The following is a 22,199-nucleotide window of genomic DNA, read 5'->3' on the forward strand; positions in this document are numbered from 1 at the left end:
CTCCCAACTCCTCTAAATATGCAAACTGCAGGGGATCCACTGCATGTCCAGTCTGGGGTTTGAGAAGGTGTAGGAGGGGTCGCTCCAGGGTCTTCATAGCATGTAATGTTAATGTGACAGGCCTAAAGTCACTGGGCACATTGGTGCACACCTTCTTGGGCACAGATATGAAGCATGATGTTTTCCAGAGTGTGGGACCTTCCTAAATTTCAGGCTCAGGTTGAAAGTGTGCCCACCTCAGCAGCACAGGACTTCAGTAGTTTAGGACACAGTTTGTCTGGTCCATCTGCTTTCCTACTGTGGAGTCTCAGCTCACCTCCAACCTGATCCACAGTAAGGATGTGTGGAAGTAACAAACCATTTTCAATTATGGAGAGTTTGAATGCTATTTACTCAAAAACTATACAGTATAATCACTTAATATTTCATAGGTACATAGTCTGGCAAACACTGAACGCATATCTGTTAGTTGTGTGGCCTACTTATTCAAAATAGCTATTTTATAAAGCAGCAAACTTGACTCATGATTAAAAACAATGGAATATTATGGGGAGTTTTATTGCTATTTACTCAAAAACTATACAGTAAAATCACTTCATATTTTTTAGGCACATAGTCTGGAAAACACTGAACTCATGTGTTTTTTATGAAACACTTATTAGAAATGACCAATTTCTAAACCGCTTAAATGCGGTTACCTTTCCTTTATAATGAAGGGCTTTCTTTCAGATCTTCACGCGCATTGAGTATTACCGCTCAGTCAGTAGTATATACGCGCACTTAAATATGACGCGCGGCTATTAACCGTGTTTTCACAAACGGCGGCTGGCTTAACCGCAGCAAAAGGTCTCGTGTGTTAACTACGTAGTAAGTCAACATCCTCTAGTGAGGTGTGCAGCATATCGGTGGTCAACATATAAACAATTATAATTATAAATAATAATAAATGCAGCTCCAAGTGCTTTACCTACGCAAAATAACACGTAATACATGCGAAAATAACATGAAAAAACATAAATATAAGCTAGTATAATGTAAAACGACCCTGTAATAAAAATCGACGAATCCAAATTACACTACTGATTCTAATAAATATGACATATGATTGAATTAATAAAATGGCGGGAATATCAGAACGAAGAAGGAAGAGGATTCTTTTTTTTTGGCGCGAAACAGCTTCACCTTTCACCTCAGTTGAAGCACCCTGACACTATTTTGTCTGTTTAGACTTTAATTAGAAACATTTAAGCTTTTAATTAAACTAATTATAACCGAAGAGACCAGTTATGTTCATCTATGTGTAAGGGGGTTGGAGGGGTGTGCGAGTGTCTGGCGCCGCGAGCGCAGCCAGTCTCAAGCACCTGCTACCAGACATTAACAGTGTATCACTTTACAAGCTAATAATGTAACACTTAACCCCTCCTTAACCCGCTTAACCAAAATGTCTCTCTATTTACTTGATCACAACATGTCTGTTCTTGAATATTGCACTCAGTGTCAGATATAGAGTCCTGCAAGTTATGGCTGAATATGGCTTTGTATATTTGTATTAGGAGCCAATTTGGGATTCACCCTACTGGTTTACTTAATCATAAACGTCGAAGAACTCTGGTATAGGAACATTTTGTTTCATAATCACTAGTTGGCTAATATTGCCCCTTTGTTTAGTTGAATAACTGGACTAGACTTATATGCATAACTTGCTATTGCATTCGGTCAAAAAGGGAAAGTCTACCAGCCCTGCCGTGTCTGATCCACTAGTAGCACAACCCACATAACCCATCACCACCACATAGGTGTCACTGCAACACCGAGAATGATCCAGCACCCAAATCATACCGGCCCTGTGGTCCTGACCTTTGGTGTGCAGGGTAAAATGAGGACAAGAAAGTATGTAGAGAAACAGGTAGACAAGTCTGTAATTTTAGAACTACTAAGTGCTCATGTATGGTGAGTAGAGCTGATGAAATGTAAATTATTATAAGTACAAGAAGGGTGTTCATCATCCAATGAGTGTTCAGTGTAGTAACGATCAATTCATCAGTGTTCAAAGTGTAACATTTCATGTGGACTGCAGGTTTGACCCAGAGAACAATACATATTTAAATAATACATAACTAAACAACACAAATAAAAAGGTACATAAACATGTCTGCTCTGTCACTGAGTAAAAGAATAGGCACTTCCCACATTCTCATAAGAGCTGAAGCCAGAAATATGAAAGGTTACCGGTTCCCTTTGTTGGCAAATAGGCAGCTATCAGGTCAAAAATAAGACACAAAACTGTGTTTCATGTACACTTTTATTTATTTTACTAAAAAAAAAAAAGGAAAAAAAAAATAAAACTTCACATCAACATTTACCCTTATTATTGTTAATACGGTATACTCAATATTTTTCCAACAAAAAGTAAAATACAACTGATTTTCCTGTAATCTTATATTAAAAATATCAAATAGAATGCAGTATCTAACAGTTCATATTGTGGATATGTGACTGGCTTTGACAGCAGAACAAATCTGCCTTTTCAACTGTAGTAAGATGGAGTTGAGCAGTCTGATTTAAAAAAAAAAAAAGAAGAAAAATTAGAAGTTGTAGAAGAAGAGCAAGGTGGAAATTTGCTTTTTTTTTTATGTATTTTCCTGCCCACTTTTTTGATTGACAAGCTGAACATGCAATAAGGGGAAAGACACAGATCATCTCATCAATTACACTGGATGCTTCAGGCAGGCTTCCACAAGTGAGACGGAAAAGTAAAGTCTTTTGCGAATGATCACATGATATTTTCCAAGGTGTAAAATCTCACTATATTGCATACAATGATTTATTTCCATAAGAAATGGAATTCAATTGCAAAAAAAAAAGGTTAACGGTCCAAGTTTATTCTTCTTTTGCTTCTGTAACTTTTTTACAGTGCAGCTCAGACTGTAAATGAGAAACTTGCAGTTAAAAAAAAGTCACTATCCAAAAACAAACAAACAGAAAAACTTCAACTTATTAACTCTGTGGAGTCTTTCTCTAGTTGTAATGCACTGTACAGGCACACCTATAGAATATATTTATAATAAATAAGGTGATTTGGCCTGGGAATGGTCAGCAGATGTCTGTACCCTCTGGACATTGCCCAGAGAGTAAAAAGGTCCTATCCAAGCCTCAGCTTTGAGAAAACGCAAGCGCGCACACACTCACGTACACACACACACACACACACACACACACACACTTCTCTTTACATGTGCGCAAAAGGCAGAAGAAGAGGAACGGAACAGAAGAGCTATTAAACAATGTGGCTTTTGATTGATTTCTGGAATGTCTCTGACTTACTGATGATTAAAAAAAAAAAAAAAAAAAAATGAAGGAGCAGAGAGTGCAACTGCAGGCCATCTCCTGCGCAGGCGTCACTGAGCTGGGCTTTAGAGAGGAGAGATGTTCATCTTGTCTCTGTTTCAGCTTTGCACACACACATGGTCTCAGGAGACGAGTGGCAACGTGGAATAGTGTGTGTTGATGTGCATGAGGTCTCCTGTGATAATGTGAGGCGCTTGATCCTGAAAAGTGAAGGATCAAAACGTCAACGTCTTCATCCTAGTCTAGCTCCGGCTCTCCTCCGGCCAGAGGGGCGTGGCTACCGCTCTCTCCGCACATGCTCAGAATGACACAAGACGGGACGGGAGCCAAGTGGGAGCAAGAGGGCTGTCCCCGCTGTGGCATGGGTTGAATCTGTACAGTAAATAGATGGCTGTGTTTGGAGGGAATGGAACAGTGCAGAAGTCTCTGTTTCTTTCTCTTTTGCTCTAAACATCTGTGGAGAAGTAGAGCGTATTCCTCTTCAGCTCGGCGAAGGAGATGGGCGGATGCTGCAGATAGTAGAGTAACACCTGGACCTGGAGAAAAGAGATGGATCTTATGACAGTCATTCACAGAACCTGAAACCAACACCAGCAGCATGTTGTATATGTAGCACTATTAAAAAATAACTGTGATAAAAAGATTTACCTATATAGCAAAGTCCTCTGGGCCACTAAACTTAAATAACTATAAAATAAGCTAAATACAGCTTGTGAAAATGACACTAAATAATACAGAAGAAGTTGCCAAATAACGAAGGGAATATTGTTATGAATACTGTTGCAGTTCACATAATGACCACTAGGTGCAGCATATGGCTGTTTTTGACTCTGGTTGGTTAAGTATAATACTGATACAGTAACCAGCTGTATAAATTGTTTCTGATTTAAACGAATGTCTATAATATTATACAATGAAGTAAACTCAGAGGACGCTTTGCTGACACTTCTCAATAAATTAAAAACACTGGGTACTCAACACACACTGTCCCTCTCTTTCGGACACACACACACAATACCTGTGCCATGACGTCGTGGGACCAGATGTCTGAGGCCATGGTGATGTGAGGCTTGCTGGTTTCAGACTCTGAGGGTCTGAGCAGCGTGGGGCCGAACACCGTGGCCAGATTGTGTAGAGACATTTTATTCACCGGCTCCTTCTCTGCCACCCTGCAAACAAAAGCACACAAACTAAAATCAGAAATCAGTGTTTCCGAGGTCTAAATAAGTTTGTCCACTAAAACACACACACGCTCTAAAATTTCTTGTGAAGCATATTATTGGATGTTCACGTTGGTTCAATTTTAATTTTAGATGTTGGGTTTTTTTAGCTTTTAAAACCCAAAGCTGTCCGGCAGGTGTCCTCACTGTATCCTGACAGAACCCCGTGCTTACACAGCAATGAAATATTGTAGGAAAGTTTCACACAAGGTTCCTAAATCCTACAGTTTAATGTGCTTAATTTTACCTGGGTTTATACTGCAATAAAACTATATGTACTGACTTTCAATTAATTTCACATTTTCAGATTATTTCTCAGTAGTGTTGATAAATATAGAAATGTCTAGCTAACTTGACTCATCATCTTTGTGTACAGCTCTGATTCTATTTCTGAATCCCTGCCAGACTCAACGTCTGACAATTCTGTGAGATTACTAAGACCTGTGACATTTACTTAAAAAGCCCAGCTGAATCACAACTGATTGTGAAACATGTGGAAGTACAGAAGCTTTTTGGGGGTTGAATTTTTATATCGCAATTGTAATTTGTAGGAGTGAAATGTTCAAATCGCTGTCATTCAAGTTTGGGTTACGTTGAATTAGGCCAATCAAAATCACCCAAACAGTGAGGTGCTGTGACATCACCACCGCAATTTATAGATCATAATTACAGTTGAGATACTGCTGCCAAAAAAAAGGAATGACATATATGTTCCCATTCGGGTCTAATTCTAGGGATGAAATCTGACCCCAAACAACCCCTTAAAACAGACTACCACAAAATCATATCCCACTGTAGCATATATACACTAACAGTGTATCCTCCTGTGGTTTTAACACAGACTCGGTCCTGGAGGCGGTCTCTCTCATGTTGTGGTTTAAGCTCTGCTTGTAGGTCTGGATCATCCTAATGTCATTTCCAGGCCACTGTGGGCAGAGTGCACTGCTTGTGGTCACAGCCAAGCAGGACATTCAGCTTTACGTATGCTCTTGCTAGACCACAAGCTTAACAGTCTACACGTGGATGGAGTGAAGGCTATGAATAGAGTGTTGGGCCGACCACTGGAAAACACCAAGCCAGTCAGTCATGGAAGGTAGCAGTGATGGTGATTCCGTATGTGAATGTGTGTGTACATTTGTTCCACTCTAGTCTTTTGTCCCTGTGAGGACAGTAATGTTTTGCCCAGTATGAAGCAGAAAGACGAGATCTCCCTTTCTTTGAGGTGTTGGTTTTTGTACATTTCTAGACTTATTAAAGTCTGGATTTGTAAACTGCTTTTTAAATCAAGAGTCATTTTATAATAAAAGATCAGACATATTTGTTTTTGGTTTCTGGGGTTAAGGTTTGGTTTAAGATTAAAGAAAAAGAGATTTTTTTGGTGTCAAATTTTCAGCATAAACAAAAAATACAATAAGTTAAATACTGATCAGCATCAACATCTGAAAGTGTTTTCAAAGCTTTTTCAATCCTTTCCAATGATACAGATGGGTTAACATTGAGGACTGTAATTGTAACAGTCCTTGTTTAATAGTACTAGCACTATTACATACAAGCTGCTACCGAATGTGTGTCTGTTACCTTTTTAAGTGCTCCAATAAGGTGAGGAATGTGATGAGGTTGGGGTCTGGTAGAGAGCGCAGCAGGTGCATCATGCAGTTCTCTTTGGCTGCAGGGTCGGACAGAGCTGAGAGGAAGAGCACAGTCATGAGGATTCATCACACACTTCTTAAACCCTTACGTCCTGATCACTGAACCTTCTGTCTCCAAGAGTTCACCCACTGACTGTCGGACTAACCCTCACCCGACCTCTGACCCCTACAAAGTGCCCACTTCCTCTGTAATAATCCCCAGATGTGTCTCTCATCCTTAATCACTCCCAGTAAACCTGATCACTCCAGCAGCAGTGTGTCTGGGATTACAGGGGTGAAAGGTGTGGAAGTGAAGGGTCGTACCGATGCCCTCCATGAACGCTGGGTAGAGGCGGTCAGTCAGCAGAGGCTCGGGCAGTTCTCTGAAATACAGCTTCAGTGTCCCAGCAATGGCATTAATGTCCATATCACTCAGCATCACCAGAATATCTTTGGTATCTGAGAGAGAGAGAGAGAGAGAGAGAGAGAGTACAACAATTCAACATTCAGTCATTCAGTTCTAATGAACTCTCATATTTCTAACTCAATTTCTCAGTAAGCTCTCGCTGCTGGAACAAATCCTTGTATGTCAATGTTACATCTCTTGACCTGATCTGAACAATTTCCTGTTACATGCTGGTCATACTTCTTGAGAAATGGACCGACACAAAAACTAAAACTGAAAGTCAAAAATGACTTTTCCCTCAGCGATGCCATGCAGGTTCAGTAAAATGACTGTCCACTGACATAACACTGAGAAATCTGTTATTCTCTGTAACTTTCTCTGTGTGTGTGCATTTGTGTGTGTTTATTAGGGCCTGCTGACAGCTGGTGGAGGTCAGCTCTCTCTTTGCCCTTTCCCACAACTCTTCTGCTGCTTTTAGTCTTGCTTACAGAAACGACAGATTCACAAGAGAGAGGGAGGAGGGTCAAAAGATGGAAAGAATAACACACAAAATAGGGCTGCAGGAATATGACAGAAGCAAATGATTATGATTATGATCGTGATTATGAACTGACTAACAGAAACCTGCCTGCAGGCTCCGAAGATATGATCAAGATTTGTCACAGTAGAACAACACTGGAGACTTGTTATTGTATTAAAAACAGTCAGAGCAACAGAATAAAAATGCTTTTGTATGTATGAACAGACCTCAGACTGCGAGTGTACACTTTATACTGCCCTCACCAGATGATGACCACAAGCTATGACCATATATGAAACTATAGGATTTGAATATATTCAGATTTACAATTAAACAAAAAAGAAAGAATTAGTGGCACCCTTTTTCACACAGTAATGTGAACGGGTCCTGAGGGTGTGATCTGTGGGGTGGGGGGTGGGGGTCTTACTGGTGTCAAATGCTGCTTTAAGTGCCTGAATGTCGGTGGCCACGCCTGAAATTCGGTAAATGCCAACTTCATCGATTCCTCTCTTCTCCACCTCCTCGATACACTGACGCACAATGTAAGGCACCTTGGAGCGCTCACGCCTGTCAATGCACATATACACACACAGCGACAACAACATCAGTATTAGTCTCACAAAATTATCTACTTCTTATACAAGAGCAAGTTGTTTTTGGAATAATCACACAATATGCTTAGAGTTTTAGAGGCTAAACAGAATCATAACACATGACCTTATCCCAGTGTGATAGCATAGTGGATAACATTACAGGCTTCTTGGCTGGAATCATTGCTTATTCAATAATGATATACATTTTCAGAAGTACCTGTACTTTATATGATTCTCTCTGAAACATGATTAGAATGTTTCTGCTGAAAAGACTAATTATAATAAGTTTAACGCCCATTCATACTGCTCTTCATTTGAAGCCCCAAAAATGTCTGAGCTTTGGCTCACACTGCATTAAACTCTGTTTTGGAGCGATAGCTTCGGACAAAAATACACAGAGAAGAATGGAAGCATACTTTGTCACTACGCTGATTTTGACTCCAAACACTCCGCTCTGTTTCTTAGAAGGTGTCCTCTTTAAACTCAAATCCCGACTCGTGAACTTCATGGAGAACTCCACCTTAATCTGTGAATAAATGCAGGAAATAAATGTCAGATGAGTGACTGAGGGTTTTTAGAAGTGGGTTGGATGGGTCTAATCCTTGTTTATCAAAATGTTCTTAATGCTAAAACGATCTTAAACAGCATAGAGAAAGAGTTGAGTGTATTTGAGCATAATCTTTGTTAAGTATAAGTTATATTTGGAAAAGCCAGTCTGTCTTTCACAGTTGTTCCTTACCCCGTTCATCTCGATCACATCCACATGCCAGTTCTTGGACTGCACCGTCTGTGGGTCCAACTAAAACAAAAGAACAAGAGAAAGTATTTAAGTACATTGTACAGTGCTATCTTTGAAACTGCAATAAATCTGTGCCCTCATAGAAAAAACATCCTGACTTTCCAGATGGATTTACAGCAGTGTTTGCCGGAAGATTCCACCCACTCTCAAAAACGAGGGAAGAAACAGCTTTAAAGTCTAGTTCGGTTTGTAAACTGACTTCAGATCATGGCTTCAGTGTAAAAGCCCAAACATTCCACAGTGACCCAAACTAAGATCAATTACTAGCAGAAGCTTACAGATAATAAACAAGTCAAAAACATCTCAAGTGGCGGATTATTTGGCTTAAATTATATGAGGTGGGGTTTTCTTAACATGCTTCCTGGTCTCTGCTGTTCTGAATGATGGCTGGGAATGGCTCAGTGTCAGCTGTACTAAACAGAGTTCAAAAATCAAACACAAGTGCAAACAACATACACACACACACAAAAAACATATCTATACATGTGAGTTGTATAATTAATGGCCAGTTTGACTATACAATAAAGAAACAAAGGGTGGTCTCTGAATTTCACAAAAGTACTGAAAGTACACACAGATGTTACCTATACTGTACGTTAGTGCACTCCCACTCACATACAAATAGGGAATACATTGGAATCTGAGCCAGAGGGCTGTTTTGCAGTTCCTACTTTGTTTAAATAGAAGACCCAGTTTTCCATTTGCCTCCTGTATGGAAATTCCCAGTCAGAGATCCATGGGAACCCAAATCACTGATGTTTTTTTCCTCTGTTATTAAATTTCAGGACTGTGAACTTCTAATGAAATTATCTTCTCTACTGTTGTATAAGAAAACAGTAACTTGGCACATTTAGTGCTGTCCTTAATGTGTTGTCCCAGTATGGACGTGCAAGAGTTTGTGTGTATGAAAGATGTACTTGCTTTAAACAGAACAAAGGTCACATTTACAAGATCCAGATGTCTATGACATGTTATTCTCATATGACAAAGACATCACAGTAATATTTTATTTAGTGCCCAAATAAATTATACACACAATGGATATTACAATAACTGTCAAATACTTCAAGTAATTAAATAAATAATAATAAAATAAAAAAGCTTTGTTGGAGAATTATACTCAATATTTATTGATGAGTCAAGCTAAGATCATGCATTAACCTGTTAACCTGTTTTGCCATGAAGACGCATTCAGTAGAAAATAGTGAGAAATATGGCAGAAACAGATCCGAATGTATACATTCCAGACAATGCATCTGTTGTGCTATATTTTAAAGTAATTTAAACTATGAGTTTTCAGCTGTAAATGTGTTGTCTTGGACTTGACAGCTACAATTCATTCATTCATTCATTCATTCCCTCTTAGTGTTTCATCTTGATCTGGAGCATACAGTTAATCACTGGGTGCTCTGTATATAATGACAACACCCAATGTATAATTATATAAGTTTAAATATGATGATACCCATTTAAAGTGACTACAATTAAACCTTATTATATCACACACCCTTTGATACATGCTTCATCTTTCTTCTCAGTGCAACTCTGATCCTATCACAGAACACAGTGTATGATACTCCACGCCTGGTTTAATGCTTAAGGAGCGTTATCCTTGTTAGCAGTTCAGGAGTAACCTTCCAGACAGATCATGAACAGAAGTTGTACTGTTTTTCCATTAAGTTACAAGTCTCTGAGGAGAAGAACCAGCAGAGGCACATAAACACACACACACACATTAAAGTCCTGGAATTCACTCATTCTTTTACTACTTTTTCCCATGCTGCTCTGGCAGAACATGTCTCAGGCATGATGGATGATGAGTTGGAGCCCCTGGAGAAGCTCCACCTTCCTCTGAAATTCACCTGCCAATCAAATCTGTTCAATACTAGAGTAAGATCCTCCAGAAAAAAGCCAATAAACAGACCACTTCACACCCCTACATCAAAGTCAAACAACTATGTCCAAGCAATATAAATGCCACAGGTTTTGTACCACTGGTGTTTGATATTTAAATGCAGAGTGATGAAGATTTTAAACAAATCCAGATCTTATTCTATATTCAAAGAAAATTCAAAGACCTATTAGCTGTGAAAACGATGTAACTTGGTCTCTCTTACATATGACCTTAAATACCCGCAGTAAACGTTTCAGTGTAATTATTACTGACATTGTTGGGACTGCAGTGTGATTACCATCAAGTAATTGCACAAGGTATTTATGTTACTGTCCCATTGGGACCACAGGCTGGTATGGTGCTACGCAATCAAAATGCTAGCCAATAGCTCAGAAACTGGCCAGCTTTAAGCTTCAATAAAAGTGCTGTGTGAAATGAAGTGCAGAGTCTCTCTTTACTTACATGTCTGCGTTTCACATGGAGATTGGGCTGGGACCCAGCTCGTGCTAATCAGGGTATCAGACCAGAACTTGGCAGTCACTCTAGACTCCAAAGTTATGATCACTTAAGCTCTGAAGGACCCCTTCTGGCACTACGAAAATCCAGTTCCTCTCACTCTCTAAAATCTCCTGGAGCTCTTCAAAAATGTCTTAAATTTAACTTTCATTCTGCCGCAGTTAAACCTCCTAGAACTCCCTCACAAACATTTCGCCTCCACCATCAGACGATCAACTTTAAGAAAATCCTTTAATGTCTCTAAATGACAGCCCACCATAATCGCTTCTTTATACATTCAACCAAGGTATGTGAGAGTATCTCAACCTCTTATTAAAGCCTCAGGTGGAATATGCCCTTCTTCTGTGGGAAAAGAGTTCTTTCAGGGGATAAAACCCACAAAGTGACTGGGAGGTTTATATATAAAGCATCCACAATTGATTCAGATTAAGCCGGAGTGGACAGTCATGCAGCTTTACAGTGTGGACGATACGGGGTATGCCGAGGGACGCGTGGAAAAACGCTGCCCTTTGAAGTGGCACACAAACAGTGACAGGGAGAAACAGAATCAGAATGAGAGAGAGAGAGAGAGAGTGCTGAGAGAATCCTAAATCCTGAATGTGTTTGGGATAAGTGTTTTAGTCAGACTTGTCTGAAAGCTACAATATCAGTAGGTTTGATCACAATAAAGAAGTGTCTTCCTTGTATATCAACTGCTGGTAAACAATCAGATCACATCCATGCTTTAACACACCTCCCAGAACGCAGACTGAAGTCTCCAGTCAAGTCTCCAGTATAAGACTTTGTCCCCACATCTAAGTTTTTTTATTTTGCTCTCTTTTCAGAGATGAGTGCAGTCGTAGATATATCTCCTCAGTCTTCTCGTTCTCCTAAACTGATAGCATCTGGATGTGGAGAACAAAGAGTGGAGAGGAAGAGCTGAAGGAAGAACATGCTCCTCCTTGTAATGGGTTGAATTAAGAGCAGCCTGCTCTGGCCTGAAACTCAAGTTTATGCGTCCTGATCTAGCAGCTTTGATCAGAAGAGGATGTGCTAGTGAAGAGCTTTTGATCTGTCATGAATAATTAATCATGCCTGCAGTGAGAACACATCAATAAACTGGGTAACTCTGAGACAGAGAGACCACTGCACACTGGTGAACAAATGAGTAGATAACAGCTAACTGAATATAGCCAGGTGTTATAATGGATTTTAGATAACAGATTTCTACTCTATTTTCCTTTTCTGTCCCCAGTTCTGCTCCTTTTTTTCTCGTTTCCACTTTGGTTTGCCAGCCTGTTGCCAAGTAGAACAGGAACAGTGTGTTCTCTTAGAGTGCTCTCACTCTGAGTGTGTGTGTCTGTGTGTGTTGAGGTCAGGCATGGGGGACAGAATTGTGTGGACAGTAATAACATTCAATATCTCAGAGATGAGTTGGAATTGCTGTTATTATCAAAAATTATTAGTCACTATCAGTACATGTTTTCAAGGTTGAATACCATTAAATCCTGACAGCAATGTTTCAGCTTCTAGCCTAAAGCTTTCCCATAGGAGTAGAAGCTTTTAAAGTGATACCTTTAGCACCTTCAGCAGATTTAATTGGACAGTGCTCAAAGGAGATTACAGAAAAATCAATAAGCAGCAAACTAACAAAAGCAACAGCTGCAGAAAGCTCCAGTTCTCCTCGAGAGCCTGCACTCTAACAAGAATCTGAGGCTACAATCACAGAAAAGAAGAAACTAAGTCCAAGTCCTGTGTGTTTTGTTATAGATAGTAAAATACAGACAGACAGGTGGATCACCACAGGTCTTGGTATTGTAAATATGTTAATAGTGTTCCAGTGATCCCAATCATGAGAAACTCTGCTACTGCTGACATCAGGAACAGGTTTAAATTTTGGTCTGTAGTGAAGCTTAAGAGTGACACACCATGCACGGACCAACACAGATACACACACTCTTCTCATGTTTCACTGACCTCACCTCACACACACACACACCAAAAAAGCAGAAAACGGCAGGCAAGCTGTCCATTACACTTGCACAGAGTATCCAATTATACACTTTAAATGGGCAGTGTACATAAAACCCAGCATGTGCACACAAATGAAAGTAAAGCCCTCAGAGCAGCTGAATGGATCAAAAGAGAGCGAGAGGTGTATATATAATTCATGACACCTGAAGCAGGGCATAAGTGCACTATTATCACTCTCTCTGCATTTAATCTAGAACAAAGCATGCATTCTTCACTGTCCATCCCAATGAACACATTCGCTAAAGCACAGACGGCACATCAAAAAGAGAAGTAACACTCATCCAGTGCATAAATAAAAACAAATATGTACCTTCACTATGAAAAGTAAACCAATAGTGAAAAGCTGATTCTTCTTTTCACTTCCATATCCTGGAGACAGCACAATAATCTAAAGAGTGGATTCATACTTAGAAGAGGTCATGCTTCTGTGACATACGCAGAAGTCTAAATTAATGCTGAAATAATTTATCCAGACGGGTAAACTCTCTCTTGTAATCATCTCCAAATCCGTTTTAATTAGCAGCGATGTCGGTGAAATGAACTTTCTGCTCTTGGCTTTAATTTGTTTTTAAAGATTGCCTTATTAAAGCCAGCTTTGGAAACTAATCAAAACAGTGAAACACTTATTTCACATTGCATCAAGCTTCATTTGTTGGAGTATTATGTGCTATAAAATGTGCAGCATGAAAACAAGATGGTTTTTTAAGTAAAAGACCGCAGTGTTTCACCTGCACTGTACGAACAAGAATCTGGGCCAAGGACTTTCATTTGGGTGCATAATCACAAGTGGCAGACTAGAGAGAGGAAGAGAGAAAGAGTGAGCTTGAGCTAGTGTGAGAAAGCTAGTGAGAGAATTAATCAAGGGGAGCTAGTAAAAGTGAGCTAGTGATAGTTTTTAGTGAGACAGAGTGAGTGGAGGCAGCCACTGAAAGAGCACCAGAGAGTCAGTATAAAAGTAAGTGTGAGAAAGAGAGAGCTAGTTTTTAGCAGGAGTTCTAGCACATGTTGAGGTGGCAGCCGCAGGGGATGATGGGTAAGTGCACGTCTGTCTCAGCTTTGTCCCATTCTCTCTCAGCAGTCTTACGTAAAAGGGCATGGCGCTGATACAATGAGTCCACGGCAAAGCTGCATTCATGCGATGTGACTGATGCTGGAAGCACTCTTCAAAGAACAACACACACAAACACGCACACACTCACAGGAGAGCATGCTTACTGGCAAGGCAGAGTGAAGAGGCTAAAACCTGCACGTGTTCAGAGGCAAGTTACCACTGTACTGCTTCATTCCGTCACACAGTGTGGTGGTATCTGTTTACATCTAAAACATGGGACTCTCATTAATATCTGATCTCACTGCCAAAACACTTCTGATATTACTCTTATTATTCAGCTCAAAAAGAAGACACCTGGGTGATGGCAAGAAGAGAATGAGAAAGAGAGGGAGAGAGAGAGAGTTGACAGAGTTGTTGTGGGAATGTTGCTGTAATTAGAATGGTATTTGGAGGTCGTGCTGATGTTTACTTTGGGCCTTGGACGCTCGGGGCTGACGTCACCCTGGGCCTCTTCCAGTAAATGTCCAGCAATGGGACAGGAAATGCAATTTCTGCTGACTAACATGAGGACTCATCATCACCAACCATCATCATCATCATCATCACCATCATCGTGAACATCACCATCAAGACACTTCACATTACAAAAACCGATGTTGCATAGCAACAGACAGATGTTTAAGTGTGATATATCCCCATAATTCATCCACCTCAGCAAAATTAATAGCTCCTCTCATTCCAGAACAGCTTGACTGCCACCTCAGCAGGGCCAAAATTCCTCAGCTCATGAAAAACAGCTCGCTCCTTGCATGCTGAACTGACTTATTAGCTGGGCCTCTGAAAGCGGTCAGTGGTCATATCACTAATGGACACTAGCCCAAATGAGCACTAAATCCAGCCCAAAGTGCTGCAGCTGCTTGGATAATGAGCCATGAAAGGATAGTTTTTGGGCACATCATGTGATGAATGTGTTAAAGTGTAAAGGAAAGGAGTAATGGTGACTAGGGAGCCCAGAGGAATATCTGCCAGTAGCATCCAGTGAACTCTGAGCAGCAGGATATTGTGCAGGAGACCCCCACTGCTGGCCTAATTACCCAAATCAAAGCTGCCTTGTTAGGGCATTGTAAAGAGGGGGGCTGGAGAGGGTCAGTGGGACCTTGAGAGCAAGGGATCCCATGCCCTGACCGTGGCTGTGGAAGATTTATGCCAGTCATAAAAGCGGTCATTAGGGGACGCTTGGCATTTTGAAGCCCTTTAAAGAGGAGCAGAGGGAAACGCTGGTGTTTCATTGATGATTAAGAAATCAGTTCATGGAAATGGAAATGACCAGCAGCGGGTTTAAGAGGCAAAAGGGCTCCAGGTGGTTCACGATGGTGAGCGGGCTTAGCCTGTATTTATTTTTCATTTTCTTCACAATCCCTCTTTCCTAAATATGCTCTATTAATTTTTGTAAGTATATTTTAATGTGATAGTGAAAAAAACATAACTGCAATTTAACGTGTCTCTATTTACACAATAATTAATATTAATGAGAATTGTGGTGCACCAATCAAAAATGGTAGCTTTGCTTTGTTGCACACATCTTTAACTGAACTTTAACCCACTTAAATTCATTCCTGAGCATTTTTATTGGTTAATTCATCATCATATGTTCACACAATGTAAATGGCAGCAGACATTTTTTAATGAAGATTAAAATTCAAATTAAAACTGAAAAAAACACATTTTGCCAGCATTTGACTGCAGCTTTTTGCTCCTCTATGGTCACTTTTACATTTCATGAATTAGGAAGGCTCTGCATAAGCTGAGGGCTATTGGTTTAAAGCTATAGGATGAATGCAGGTCTGTAATGGTCAGACACTGTGACCAGGTCAGGGACAGGAGTGTCTATACAGGTCATTCATAAACCTCCCAGCAAACACACACTCAAGCGCTACCTCAAAGGGTCTTTCAGAGCACTGAGAAAGAGGGAGTAAAAGATGCATGTTTCAGAGTTTGAAATGGAGAAGGCCGCTGGTGAAAAAGGGCAAATAGGGTCTTTATATACATGAGGTTATTGTGAGGGAGTAAGTGTGTGAATGTGTGTGTGTATAAAGAAATGGATGAATGCATGTCAGAAGGCAGCATTTTATAGAAGGAATATGTGTTCATGAGAACAGCAATAATGTGTCAAAGGAAATGCAAGCCATTTATTTCAATACAGCTGAGTAAAAAGAAGGGAGAAGGAGCGAGAGAGAGAGAGAGAACCCATTGCATGGACAGACAGAAATCCCCTGATAATGCAGAGAGGTACTGATTCCCTGCCGTCTACTGTGCAGAGAAATGTGGCAACTTTCAGGTCCAATCAATAGCATGAGTGATGTGCGTTGGCATGTATGAGAACACACATGGTTCTGCGTGTGCGTGTGTGTGTGTGTGTGTGTGTGTGTGTTTAAAACCCTCAGGGTCAGAGGTGTGTTCAAGCATTAGTGCAGTGCAAAATGTGTCTTGACGCAACTGCAATAGACCTTCACAATGCGGTTAAGTTTAGTGTTCACTTTACTCACTACAATTTCCTCAGCGTTGTGTAAACTCAGTTGAAAAGGTAATTAGGGACATGTACACCGACCAGCCTCCCATGTTTTACACTCTCCCTTAAAGGCAAATAATTCACAAACAGAAAAGTGTTTTAATTGTTCCATGTACACAGCTCAAAATCTGCATGTTTTGGACTTCAGTGTCAGTCTTCTTACAAATAATTGTTCCTTACGCATTATACTTTTAGTTTTTCCTTGCCACTGTTGAATCGACAAGGAACTGGAGTTCTATAGAGCTGCTTTGTGGCAACACCAGTTGTAAAAAGCGCTTTATAAATAGGATTGAATTCAATTCAATTCCATTTTTGCCTGATTATGCCGCAAAAGGCTCAGTATATCCGATCCTCTGTGTGTAATCTTAGGATAAAGGCCGGCCTGATTCAGTGCAGATTAAAGCAGTATCATATTGCTAGCAGTAAGCATGCTGTAATGATGTTAATGAGACACAACTGAGATGTGGATTTTACCCATAATCTGGCTTCATGCTGAGCCCTGGGGCTGTTGAGCAAAGGCAAAAGAGGAATACAATAGTTTTTTTCCATTTTCTACCTACTTTCTATCTGCTGGATGACAGAAATACCCATAAACTTCAAACAGAACAGAGCAAACTCTGACTTAAATTCAGAAGTCAACACTCCCTGGCTTCTATTTTAAGTGTATTTCAAGTCAACTATGTTTCTAAATACAAATATGATTGTAGACTCAATAGTTTTCCTTTAAGGAAAAGTTCTCTGACTTCAGTGTGCATATGGACTTGACTCAGCGGCTATGGAGCTGTAAACCTGAATGCGTTGTCTGAGCTAATTCGGAAATAGCCTGCAACCTCTAGCACATAAATTACAGAGTGCTGGCAGTGCACATACAGAACCCCAAATGGAGAGACCTAGATTTCTCATGACTCTGCCTGTCACAGAAAGTGGTGCATGCACACCTGGGACACGGTCACCTGCTTAGTCTTACTGCCGCATAGAGAAGGCCAGAGACAAATGAGATCATATGAGGTCAGACGGCCCATAAGGCCATTTAAAATGGACTATTATCAATAAGTGAACTGGCTGCATGCAGAAGTGCACAGAGAGTGAAGAGTTGTTAGAAATTGGACACAGCAGCTGTCTGGAGCGTAAACATAAAATGAGGGCTATCTGACATCACTGTCCTCACACCAGCACGTAAAGAGATAAAACAGGTGTACGCACGTGTGTTTGGGTATGTGTCTGTGGGTGTTTGTTTGTGTGTGCAAAGACTCAGGCATGGATCATGCCTGTGTGTGTGTGTGTGTGTGTGTGTGTGTGTGTGTGTGTGTGTCTCCTTTCAGTAAATAGCTTTCATTAGGGGATAATGGGTTCTTAGCTAAGTTACAGAGGTGATAATTAACCTCTAACTGCAGGTCATAATCAGTCCAGCCGAATCTCGACACCTTCTACTCCCACACCCACGCCAGGGAGAACAAAGCCTCAAGAAGAATGAGTGAAATATTAGGGCTGAAAACACAAAAGGATAAAAGAAACATAGTGGAATGCAAACTGGGCTCATGAAATAGATATATTTAAAAAAAAAAAAAGAGATGAAGGGATGAGTGATTCTGGAAAAAAGCTTCTCTCAAAGCCGTCAGATCACTTAGTGACAAGCCGAGTGCAAAGAGAGACAAGTGAGGAGAATAAAGCCAAGTCGTGTGCACTGTTTCCAGGGACATTTACATCTCTGCTTTTATCCAAATCTATATGCAAACATGGCTATAACAATTCAAGCATACAGTGTTAAGTGTGAGCTTATGTGCAGATAAAAATGAGGTCAAGTACAGATCAAGAATATGCAGTGAGAAAGTAATAAGAAAGAATGGCAGTACTGGGCAACACAAGCCTTGCAAACCACACACACACCTTTAGTCTCCCAAAGAGTAACATCACATTCTTCATCTTTAATTTTCTGCCATTTTGGTACTTGTATGTTCTCCCTGTCTTCAGGAAATGCTCATGTTAAAAGAAGATACCATTTTTAAGCTATAAACAATGCAAAAGAAAGTTGACAGAAATAAACGAAAGGTTGACAGCTTTCCAAAGTGGGAAAAGTGGGAGGGGAAAATGAGGCATTTCCTGAGCTAAAATACAAAAAGATCAAATAAGGAAGATAGAGATCAGCAACACCTCTATTGGTCATTTAAAACAGAGGGTCATCAATAAGTCGACTGGTGCTGTGCTGGTGCCAGAGACAAATTTCCATATTATCTGCAGAAAGTATCTGTATTCTGAAACACTCTTCAATCACAGTGACAGACTTTGATCCTATAGAAATCATTGGGAATGAAGGACAGAAAGGTGTATAGAAGTCAGAGAGAGAGAGAAAAGAAAGAAAAAAGCTTTGTCTATGTCAAATACAGGTATGTGTAATATCTATCCTCTCTAAACGCTTTCATTAAACAATTAGTTTACAAATTCTGAGTACTCTTCTGAAACCCAGAGATTTTGGTTCCATGTGTGAGTGAGGGAGAAGCAGAAGCAGTGATGAAGATGAATGTAGAGGGAGAGAAAGAGAGAGATTAGAAGACCTTTTGGCGGAGGAGTTTGCTGCGCACACGTCCCCACAGTTTTGCCCCTGTGTTGGAGTGCCTCTTCACAGCCGGAGGATCCTCCACACAGCAATGTTCCTCCAAACGCTCACACACTGAGTTCAGGTTACAGTCCGTCACCACAATCTCCGTCATCCTGACGACCGGGAATACACACACAGAGCCACACGCTCCAGCGGGGTCACACACACTCAGCCTCCGGAGGTTTCCCAGAAAAAATAAACGCTTCTTTAACTTCAAGAATCCAGCTGTGCAGATCCAACAGCCAATTAAAAACCTCACTGCTTCAAGAATGAAAAACTGAGAATTTTCCTCTACTCCAAACTTTAGATCAGATGCAGTCTCTGTGATTCTGAATGGCTTTCAAAAGATGAAATATATATAACAAGAGAAAAGGAACAATCAACAGAGAGAGAAGTATTCATTCCGAAATGAAGAATGTGTCCCGTTTGAGCTGCCAGCATCTCTGAGCTCTGCTCGGCTCCACACCGCCTGAGATCTGACTTCCAGCAAGACAAACACACACACATGGAGAGCAGGGGAGTGAGCGAGCGAGGTAGACAGAGAGCAGGAGAGAGAGAGAGGGAGGGGATAAGGAGGGAGGAAAACAAGGAGGAAGAGTGGCTGTTTTATCAGGAGGCAGTACTTGAGATAGTGAGATCTATATATATGTGTGTGTGTGTGTGTGTGGATGGTTAATAGACTGATATATGAAACAAATTTTATTGCTTTGTAATGTAATACACTCAAGATAATAAAGATCCTTGGAGCTGTGCTGCAGGGAGAGAACGAGAGATCGAGAGAGAGAGTGAGAGAAAATCACCCAGACAGGCAGAAATCCCCTGAGAGTGTGTGAGCCAGTACTATGTCCCTACAGTCTACAGTGAGGAGAACATCCTGACACAAGTGTTCATCAGTAGAAGAATGAAGTCGACAGGAGACATTTCCTCTCCAAGTCAAGCTTTGTTTCAGAGCCGTTCATACTGTTTAGCATGCGTTATAATTATTATATCTATTAATTTCTAATGATTCATCCATATTAAACAGCATTCAAATGTCTGAATCTGAAAATGATTAAACTGACCGTTCTACTACATTACCCATAATGCAACTCAGTCACTTGGCTAAGAATCTTAAATAGACTATTTCATGTGAAATGAAATGAATCCTGGATGAATGGTTCTGATTAATGTTGGACACAATGGGTTTCACTTCAGAGAAAGCAAAATTTAAAGGTGCGTCCAGTGTTAAGAAACTGCTCTTCCTCCATCAGCTGTGACCTATGGTCAGTTAGTTTCCCTTTAATAAGAAAAGAACACTAAAGGAACTGAAACAACTCACACTTGTAAAAGAAGCTAAGACACAGGTTTGAACTGAAAAATGCAAGGTAATGATCATAAATATTAATCGACCACGTATACACAACATATGCTAGAAACAAAGAGACTAGTTTGGAGTCTCTTTAACCTGATAGAAGTAGGATAGCTATGTAATCTCTGTTGTGGTTCAGTGAGACTCATGTGGCACAGATAAAGTGTGATGAATGAAAGAAAGAGCTCTATCTGAGGATGAAAGGAGTCAAGGCTGAACATGCTCTAGTTGCTTCACTGCAGCAGTAAGTTCTCTCTCTATCTGTCTCTCTCTCTCTGACTAAGGAGAGAGAGAGGCATGTAGGAACAGCCGGGATATTTTTAAAAATCCAGATAAAGAGCAGTGGCCTTGTTCTTTGCCTGCGTCATCGTTTCGAAAGAAGAAGAATGTCTGGGAAAAATGGTAGGGGGTCGATAAAAAAAAAAAAAAGGTTTACTAATAAACCAAAGAATGAGAAAACTGAGTTCAAACACAAGCAGTACATTCACAAAAAGAGAGGAAAACGCAAAGAAGAAAAGTTCCTAAACAATCTTCTGGGTGTTATGTAGATCCATTCCATTTTATTACAATTTAACACGGAAAGTATTTTAAACATCATGTAAATCTCGTGTAAAATTGTCTTCATCCAAGGGATATATAATGCACTGAAATAATATTTTAATAATCCGTAATGAAAGCAAAAAATTTAAACGGGACACTTTGTAGCAGCTTCACAGAGCTCAAGGTCACCACGTTCAAAACTAAGTGTAGAGCTGAAGGGTTTAAAGCTCTTGGGCTGTGGAGCAGGGGGCTGCACAGTGGAGCAATGGCATGTTTCCAAAGAGCACCATGAAGGGATCTGAACTGTAGCATCCTCTCATTTACAGACGTGGGTCAACTATCCACGCTGCTGCAGACCATAACAGAAATTTCACTTCTCACAATTGTTCTCTATTTTAGACACAACTCAGAGTGTACAGAAGAGGAAACCCAACTTATTTTCAAAGTGCTGTTGTTATAACATTTTCAGCATCAGTGTTAAATACTCGATGCACTTTGTTTAATCTGAGTTGGTAAAAAGTTAGTGCAGCTCCTTGTTATTCTGCCTTTTCTCATAATGAATAAAGATGGTGCCACTGCTCATTAAAAAAAGGAAGCGACCCCACTCCTTCTTCTTCCCTCTTTAATGTCAAAGCCAGGTGGATCAGCGTAATGAAGCATGGGCGAGGAGGAGTAAGTAAGAGGGTCATTTTTTCCTCTTTGTTTTCGGTGACATTTCTACAGCAGCATGTGGGAATAGATGACCTCAGATCTGCATGCGTGACACTTTAAGATGATACTCAGACAAGTATCTCACACACATGGATTCAGACAACACACACACTCCAACAAAGCCGCCCCCACCCACAGCTGATGCTATGTTGCTGGTTATTTATGGACTTAATGAGTACGTCTGAGGAAGGCGTGGTGACCGAAGAAGGGCTATTACACACACACACACACACACAGAGCCTGGTATGTTGTGACCACAGGCTAACATTTGTGCCACGTTCTCTTGTTACAAAACATCGTTTCACAGTAACCACAAACACATCACTTAAACCTCGGACTGGAATCAAAGTGCAGCATCATGATGTAATCCTGAAAATATACAGTCACCGTTTACATAGCACCACAGTACAGACATGGAAAGACATTGTGAAAAAGAAAGACAGAAAG

The 22,199-nt window shown here is 40.4% G+C and overlaps 1 protein-coding gene across 7 annotated transcripts in view; it reads right to left on the reverse strand.

The window, feature by feature from the left end:
• Positions 1–2,299: 2,299 nt before the first annotated feature.
• Positions 2,300–22,199, reverse strand: part of abr (ABR activator of RhoGEF and GTPase) — a 145,929-nt gene continuing 126,029 nt past the window's right edge. For 6 of the 7 annotated variants that reach the window (XM_066658591.1, XM_066658592.1, XM_066658594.1 and 3 more), the window contains 7 exons: positions 8,455–8,514; positions 8,132–8,241; positions 7,550–7,689; positions 6,521–6,655; positions 6,147–6,252; positions 4,367–4,517; positions 2,300–3,884 (listed from right to left, as the gene is read on the reverse strand). In XM_066658591.1, the coding sequence (XP_066514688.1) occupies positions 3,795–3,884; positions 4,367–4,517; positions 6,147–6,252; positions 6,521–6,655; positions 7,550–7,689; positions 8,132–8,241; positions 8,455–8,514 (792 nt within the window). In that variant the 3' untranslated portion in view covers positions 2,300–3,794. Of the gene's footprint in view, positions 3,885–4,366; positions 4,518–6,146; positions 6,253–6,520; positions 6,656–7,549; positions 7,690–8,131; positions 8,242–8,454; positions 8,515–19,109; positions 19,613–22,199 lie in introns of those variants that run through there. The other variant, XM_066658598.1, reaches the window with a different exon arrangement.

Source organism: Hoplias malabaricus, chromosome 2 (genome assembly GCF_029633855.1).
Source record: "Hoplias malabaricus isolate fHopMal1 chromosome 2, fHopMal1.hap1, whole genome shotgun sequence".
Classification (NCBI taxonomy): Eukaryota; Metazoa; Chordata; class Actinopteri; order Characiformes; family Erythrinidae; genus Hoplias; species Hoplias malabaricus.